Source organism: Phaethon lepturus, unplaced genomic scaffold, assembly GCF_000687285.1.
Source record: "Phaethon lepturus isolate BGI_N335 unplaced genomic scaffold, ASM68728v1 scaffold7251, whole genome shotgun sequence".
NCBI classification, from domain to species: Eukaryota; Metazoa; Chordata; class Aves; order Phaethontiformes; family Phaethontidae; genus Phaethon; species Phaethon lepturus.
The window spans coordinates 1-8374 of NW_010515440.1; the positions used below are offsets into that span (position 1 = coordinate 1).

The 8374-nt window shown below is 42.8% G+C and overlaps 1 protein-coding gene across 1 annotated transcript; it reads left to right on the plus strand.

Moving 5' to 3' along the window:
* Positions 1–119: 119 nt before the first annotated feature.
* SNAPC4 (small nuclear RNA activating complex, polypeptide 4, 190kDa) lies at positions 120–7980 on the plus strand (the record flags this gene model as incomplete). Its single annotated transcript, XM_010295772.1, has 9 exons — positions 120–205; positions 927–1316; positions 2304–2393; positions 2613–2856; positions 2959–3029; positions 3357–3455; positions 3707–3734; positions 4408–6518; positions 7861–7980. Coding segments are annotated over 9 exons (3239 nt in total), but the record flags the coding sequence as incomplete, so codon positions are not given.
* Between the last annotated feature and the right edge of the window lie 394 nt (positions 7981–8374).

Genomic DNA, 8374 nt, shown 5'->3' on the forward strand with positions numbered 1-8374 from the left:
TATAGTAACTCTGCGTCTTATACAAGGAAATATATAATGTGTATAATGTTCTGCACTGAAAAGACCTGTTGCTCAGTTTGTTGTTTTAATAGGTATGCTCTACTCTGCATCCTTTTTAGGTCACTGGAGTAAAATAGCTTCTGAATTGCCACATCGGACTGGATCCCAATGTCTAAGCAAGTGGAAACTCATGATTGGGTCTAAGGTATTGTACAAAATCCTGCTATGTCACAGTCCCATCTCATTAATTAAGATTCTCTAAACTGAAAGCAAAATTCTGTGAAATCAATACAAAAATTGACATTGATTTTGCAGAATCAAGGTTTTGTCATGGATGTTCACGATCTAATTCTTTGATACGTTAAAGCAGTCACTGTTCTGAAGGTCTGGTGTTAATTTGCTATGTATTTGTATATTATCCAGAACTTTTTCATTGCCTTGAAGTGCCTGTAAGGATGTGATATACCTAGGTTTTCATGTATGTACCACAGGAGTTGCCAGTTTTGGTAGCAGGTGCTCCAGAAATTCTGACTGCTTAAGACTATGTTAAAGATAGTCTTGTTTTCATTGGCAAAGCACCTGCCCTAGGGAAGGGTTCATGGAAACACGAATGTGTTGAGATGGGGCAACTATATTTAGTTTGTACTTCCATGTGCACCAGTTCTTAACACAAATTTGTCTTTATCTGTAGCTTTTTCTTTACATACAAGAATCTAAACCAATAAAAATCTGTGTCTAAAGGCAACTGTCAATTGTACTGGATTTAGTTAATCTTAGCAGAAGTAAAGTAGAACTGTGCATTTGGAATCAACACCGTACTGATAGGATACTGCCCCGTGAAACTTTTTAACTTACTGATTTGAGAGATTTGCAAGTCAAGGGTGAAAACTGGCTAAAACTTGTCGGTGCTTTTTTTGACTGAGAAGAAAAGATCTAGGCCAGCAAAACGCCGACATGTGCAAGAGAGTTCCAGCTCTTCAGAGAGTAGCAGTGAAGACATAGAACTGGACTTAGCAGACAGTTCAGAGGAGGAGATGACAAGCGAGGAGGAATGTGCATTCCCCAGCATTGATTTGTGGATTCCAACACGCACAAATACACAGGAGTCAAACAAAGGAAGATACCAAACTCCATCTCTTTTCTCGCCTGTGAGTGCTGATGCAAAGACCGGTAGCAATGAAGTTCCAAGTGCAATGTGTGATGGAGACAAGGACAGAGTTGCCAATAAATCAGAGTTGAACACCCTCCTGAGGGGCATTGCACGTCCACATTCAACGGACATCGTTGTGAAGAATCCAGTAGAAGTAATGAACAAGGTGAATCCTGGGATTCTCAGTCTGTTCTTGATGGGGTTGGAGTTTAGATCAGAAACAACAGTTGCTGCAGTAGAGAGAGATGTGATGAGTAGATGGTAAAAATCTTTTCTGCGCCTCTGTTGGCTGCTTTCTCACTATACCATTGGGGGGTGCTGTTGGAAACTGAGCTGTGGGATTAAACAGAAGTGTCTAGCACCACCTCCCCATTCATTGCCTAGAAAATAAGTGTGTTCTTTCCTACACGTAGTGTCATAGAAACAAAACTTATTTTTTAGATCTTCATAAAGCAGAATTGTCCAGTGAATTGTGCTGTCTCTACCCTGATGACTAGGGCACATAGGCTTAGAGTTTGGAATAATTAAGTTACTTATACATCTGTATCTGATTCTGAGTTGGATTTTCACCCCTGATCAGGCACTGAAGCAGTACAAACCCTCCTACCACATTTTTGTAGAAAAATACTCTTTAGCAAAATATTAAATGTCAAAATTGCCGTTTAAGTTCATGTAAGCAAAAACATTCTGACTTTTGTGCTAAGAATTGCACATGTGCCCTAGAGTGCAGGGCCAGTTGCACCAGTGGCAAGTTTGTTGGTTACAGAAGTGGTGTGTTCTGGGGGTTATGGTATGCAAGGGTTGCAAGTGCTTTAATTTTGATACAGATACAGCGTTATTTTACTAGTAGAAGTTTAGGGAAGAGTCAGTGGCTTTTCCGAACCTCTTCCTGTGCCTTCCCTTGTACTGTTAAGCCAAAAAATGTGAAGAGAATCATCCAATAAATTTTGGCCCTCAGCGTGGGTTTTTGTAGATACTTGACACAAAGGCTTATACAAAGTAGAGGTTTGGTATTGCCATAATGCACAAGGACTAAAAGGTAAGGTAACAGCAGGGATGCTGAAAACTTTGTACTTTCAGTGTATAGTCAGCGCAAGTAATTTTCTGCGAGATACTTTCCCTTTTATCTTTTCTTTTATGCTTTCATATGAAGGCTTCCAGATGTGGAAAGCAAGTGCTACAGGTTACCCTGGAGAATGTGAGAAGAGTATTAAGAAATAACACGTGCTTTCAGAGGAAACTTGTAAGTGCCTCTTCTGTCTTGTCTGCTCTTGTGATGCCAGGCTGCATTTAGTGGGAATTTTTTTTTTTTAATAGAATCACTTATCTTCTTGCTGTGTAGTCCCAAGAGGAAAAGCTCATAATTTTTTTTCATAACTGCCCCGTGAATAGTTTGTCCTGGGACTAATTATGGTAGAACCTTCCTAATTGGAGCTCTAATTATGTATTTGTTCATGCACAGCAATCAAAGATACTAAAACCTTCTGCCACCACTTTAACAAAAATACCTGGAGTTCGTACTGCTGTTGGCCAGAAGCTTCAGGGGCTGCAGAACATCACAGAGAAAACTTATCGCCAAGAGAGAGAGCGTTTGAGAAGAATGACCCTTGACAGAAAGCTTCTAATGGCAGTAACACCTTGGGTGGGCAATGTACTACTCCCTTGCACCTTGCAAACTGGGAAGATGGCTTTTCATCAGACAAAAGGTAGTCATGACCCATCAAGGATAGTACTCCTACTTTTGTCCCCACTTTCTGACATCTTGTAAGTGAATGCCCACCTGATTTTGATGTTGGACTTTTTTCCAGCTGATTCTATTCAAGAGAAGATTAAGTCAGTCAGGCTTGTGAGCACTCCCCTGTTCACACTTTTCATTCAGGTAGGTTTTACTGTCTTAGTAGCATTATCTGCTTTCAAACAGTGGTAATCTTTATTTCTGTATTTGATGCTTAAATAAATGGTTGCTCTCTGTTCTGTAAACTAATCATCTAATTGCTGGATTAATCTGACCTCATGGCTTGCATATGAAGTTTATTTAATAAATCCTGCATCCAAAATCTAATACTGTCAGGATTTATTCTGTAAGTGTAAAAATATCCCCAGAACCTTGCATGTGAAGCCTCTCCCGTCCATCTTGTATTGTCACTGGCTCTATCAGAATATTTTTTGTTCTCAGTCAAATTTTAAAGACATTCTCATCTTGCAGCTCTTTCAGATTGATACCAATGGCTGCATGAAGATTATTCGTGAGAGAAGGCTAAAGCAGTCAGAGCTTCTTAGGGCTAATGCAAGAAGGCCTCAGCAGGTATTGCACGTGGTCTGTTTCTAAGCTTTTCCCACTGAAGTCTTGACTAAAGTAGAGATTTTTCATTGTGTATGACCAGTGATGCTGTGTGTGTGTGTGTTACTAGTTTGTTTTGGTTCAGAATCATAACAATACTGGCTCTGTGGCCACTTGGATGGGATACTGGCAGATGTGTGTTTGATTGACATCTGTGCTGTTTTAATGATCTTGAGATATCTCAGAAGTATAATTTAATATAATTTTTTTGGCAGGCTTCCCAAAATATGGAGACTTCTTCAGGTACCTACCAGAATATTTATTTTTATGATGTGCAAGAACTTTCACTTAATTCATCATCGTTACATTAATGACCAATTTAACTGAAGGAGAACTTTTGGAACAAAACTACATCGTTTTGCTCATTTTTGCTAGCTCTTGGATCTTTCAGTTATTGGCTAAATATGTTACCCTTTGGTAAGGACTTGAAAAAATACTGAAGGGTTGGGGGACCAGTGGCACTGGGCCACCAGTTCTGTAGATTATTGCTGTTACGCTTTTCTCCAGCAAGGTGCTGGCTGTAGGACCTACATGGGTCCTACATAGGCTGCAGGACCTACACAGGAACATGCTGGTACCGACCAAAACCCCAGTTCGTTGTCATCCTGACTGGTGCGAAGTGCTGACCAGTATGATTCCTCATGTGCAGTGTTAAAGTGCATTCCCAGTCCATCTGTGATTTCTGCGGAAAATTGCACCATTGAACAAGTGGTAAGCTTGCAACATCAGAGCTATCTGAAAGATGTCAGAATGGGGCTTGATTAAATTATGACTATAGTGTTGTAGGAACTCTCACAAACAGGAATTGTGTTGCTTCCTGTGCAGGGTACTTGATGCTTAATAGCTAAGGAATGGCTTTTCAAAAGACTGTTCAATCTTTTTCTTTTTTTTTAATTTTATTTCCTCTCTTCTATAGGCAATTCATCACAACCTTGTACTCAGAGGAACTCCCAACGGGGTGTACCAAGGAATGCTGTCAGGAGGCCTGTTGCCTTAAAAGCAAGGGAGACTTCTGCTGCTGTCTTTGAGAACAGCAGTCCTGCCACACAGGCAGCTTTTCCAGCCCACGTGCAAAGGCAGAAGCCCAAAACTGTCTCAGAATTACTGAGAGAGAAGCGGCTAAGAGAATCCCGGGCTAAGAAAGCTATGCAGCGGACAGTATTTGTTGCCCCACAGGTGCTGGTTTCGGGGCCTCTGATAATCCAGCACCCACCACAGCACATCATTCCTTCTGCACAAGCAGGGAGTAAACCTGCAGCAGTTGGTTGTACAGATAGCCAAGTACACTGTGCACCAGCTCCATTGCCAGCATTTACTTCTGTTGCAGGTTCAAATTCTACAGCTATTGTGCTTGAAAACCATTCCTCATCAGTGCCAGAAACTGAGGAGACCCCTGGTTCTTCACAAGGGACAGAACTACAATCCAATAAGGAACTAAAAGAGCAAGCTTTGGAAAGTAGCCCTGAAGGAGGGCTTTTTCCAGGCATAAATCCAGCTGCAGCAGAGAAGGCCACAAATCAGGGAGGGTGCAGTGGTCAAGTCCTAGCTGGTAGCTCAGCTTCAGTAGTGTTGCAAAACCAAGCTTTTGTGCCACATCAAATTACAGTGGTGCCTGTTGGCATTGAGTCTGGCACCAACAAATTGTCTCTTTCCACACCAGTTACCTGTGAGCTGAATAGTAATGGGCCGCAACAGAGGCCAGTCAGTCTTTTGCCTGCTCTTGTAACTCCACAAACTGGTTCACATGTGATTCCCAACAGCCTATTGCCTTTCACGTGGGTTGTAACGCCACAGGCTTTGCTCCCTGCTGCTGTACAAACTGTGGTGGGTGTTCCCCAAGGACTGCCAGCTGCTGCTGTGAGAAGTCAGTGTCAGACAACTGTGACTTCCGATGGCAATGTCTCTAGCTTAGGGGTGCCTCCTGTACCAGCTGGAGCAAATATGCCTCACCCCAGCAGTGCAGAGGCAAAAGCACCAACTGCCCAGTTAGCAGAAGGAGTACCTTTGGGAAAGACAGCTAACCATTCCACAATTCTCTTACCAATAACCTCAGCGAGTCCTGGATTCGCCACATCCAGTGTTTCTTCTCCAACGCCAGGATGTTCAGATGGCTTCTCCAAGGCATCTGACTCCCCTGCAGCTCAGACCACTCGTCTAGCTGATGCACCAACCCTGCAGGCTGTGCTGCTGCCCCAAACACAGCTACCTGCAAGTGCTCAAGGGTCTGATTCCCAGTGTGTGTCAAGTCTCACTAGCTTGGGAAAGAGCCATGACTCCATTACAACGAATGGGTCCTCTTCCAATCCAGGCATCATCACAAAAGGGATTGTGCTCCAGCCGGGAGATCCAGTTCCCCATAACAATGTCCCAAGGAACTCTGATTGCTTTGCCACACAAGCATTGAAAAATAGACCTATTGCTTCCAAACCTCCAACTACGCAGCCTGCTGTCAGTCCACCCCAGCCAACCACTTCCAGTGCGGAAAAGAATTTACTTGACTTTAGCCTGATTTCCCTTGAAGATGAGGGGCTAGTGAAGGAGTGGCTGAATGGGAAACAAGGTGTCCAGGTACCATCACTGCAAACCAGGTTGCCTTATTTGCCACCTTTTCTGTGCAACTTGAAAACCCTCTCAAAGCTACTTCTGCAGAAAGCAGCTCTAGAAGAGCAAGCAGCATGTCTTCTGCCTTCTGATGCCAATCAGGATGAGGGCACTGGGGTTGATTTGCACGCTATCGAAGAACTGGTGCAGCAGAAACTGGGTGACAACCCTGCTTACCTCCTACTGAAAGCCAGATTCCTAGCAGCCTTTACACTCCCAGCCGTACTAGCAACTCTGCCTCCTCCAAAAGTGACAACAACTCTGTCAGCCAGCAGGAAGCAATATGAAGAGAGTGATGAAGAGGAGTGGCAGAGTGAGAAGGAAGCGTCTGAGGAAGATAGTTGTGAGAATGAATTAACAGGTGTACGGTTGGATGGGACAGTTGGTGATGAGCCTGGAGACAACGATGCTGATTTACTAAATCAGGTAAAACAGAGGTGTCAGGGACTAAAAGCAGAAAGTTACTGCCAGCTAAATATTGCTCCCACTGGAATCCAGCTTGAAAGCCTCACTATTCTTAAGTGTAGCAGAAATTTGGTCCTTTTGAATAAGCATAGTTTTGCAGCTGATAAACAGAAAAGCGCTCTAGCTCAGCTCAGAGCCCTTAGCCCTCACAAGGGTAAAAGCCTGTGTTCTATGTAGCATGTTAAACTTGACATGATAGTTTCCAGAAGTGGGTGTCAAAGCTCCCTTCCTCTTACAGCTTATAATCTGCTGCACTGACTCTGGTATTTTTAAAATTGGGGGACTGAGGTTTTTCATTGGCTGTGTCCTTTAAACCCCAATAATATCAGGAGGATTGTGTGTGTTTGCTCCTATTGCCATTTGAGGTCTTTGTCCTGAATTGTTTTATGTGACTAGAGATTATTAGAGTATATGGATTGATGTAAGCCATAATGTCAACCTAAATTCAGTCTCTGATTTTTAAGATAAATCCATTACTGCCCAGCACTGTTTCTTACAGAACATGCCAGGAAGTTGTATAGTTCAAACTTGCATTTCAATTCATTGTTGCTCCAAAATAAACAAACAAAACACAAATGAAGATGAATAAACAAGGTAAATGTCTGTTTCTACAGAAATATGGCAAAGCTGCCTAAAAATCAGAGCTTTCCCATTGTAAAAGCTAGCAGTTTCTATTCTGGCTCTGACTTTTGGGTCTGGACCAAGTTCAGTGTAGTTTGAACTGTGAGCAGTTGGTCCAAAAGTCACCAGCAATTCTTCATTGCCTGCTAACCTTGCTGACAGCCTCTGTCCTGTGTCATCTTCCACCAGGTTGCCTCCCACTCATTTTATTAACACTATAGCCAATTTTTTTTTTTCCCCTTGGTGCTTTTTGGTGAAAAGTTTGTGGTAGGGGTATGTTTCATGAGAAATTAAAAGTTTGTGTTGACCTGTGTTGTCTGAGGCACTGTCCGGCTCCAGCAGTGAAAGCTAAAGCATCACTGGTGGCAGATGTGCATCTCTCTAACGAATGGTTGTGCCCAGACAGAAACTACAGCAGTTTGGTAGCAGTAGTGTATTCTGCAGGAAGAAATGCCACTGTTGCATGAAAGTTTTGCTGTGAAAACTTTGTGTTTGCAGTGTTTTATGCTTGCTGTGACATTGGTAATAGAATGTTAATGTCCCATGCTTAATTTTGAAAGTAAATAGAAGGTTGTTCTGGAAATCTTGCTGAGCTCCCTAAAATAAAAAGGTGGCTGAAGGTGTTCTTTTGCAATTATGCAAGCTCTCATGGTGTTGATAGTCTCTTCTGCTGATGTTGCAGGGCATGGGAGCTGAAGAGATTGCTGTACAATCTGTCTTGGACTCCTGCACTGATGTGGCTGATCCCAGTGCTCCTCAAATCAGGAGAAGTGCCCGCTTCAGGAAAAGGAGGAGGATGTGAGAGGGAAATGTGTTAGTAGCTACTCAGTGAATCTTAACATTTCTTGCCTGAGAAGAGAACTTGAAACACATTTGTCTGTGCTACAGCTTAGACAATGAATCATGACCCTAGGAAAGGACTGAAATTATCTCCACTTTTGTTCCCTTAGGACACCGAGTTCTACAATCACTCATTAATCATAGACTAAGGCTAATACCTGGACTTTCATGGGGAGGGAAAGCTGATGTCTGCATGATAAAATTACGTACAAAAGTCATGAAGTTCAAACATTTGGCAGTCTTTTGATCCATGCTACTGCCTGCTGGTATTATACCTAGTTGGTAGCACTCTGCAGGCTTGGCTGCTAAAATGAGACTAGTAGCGAGTCATAACTGGTGGGACAGGAAAGCCTGAG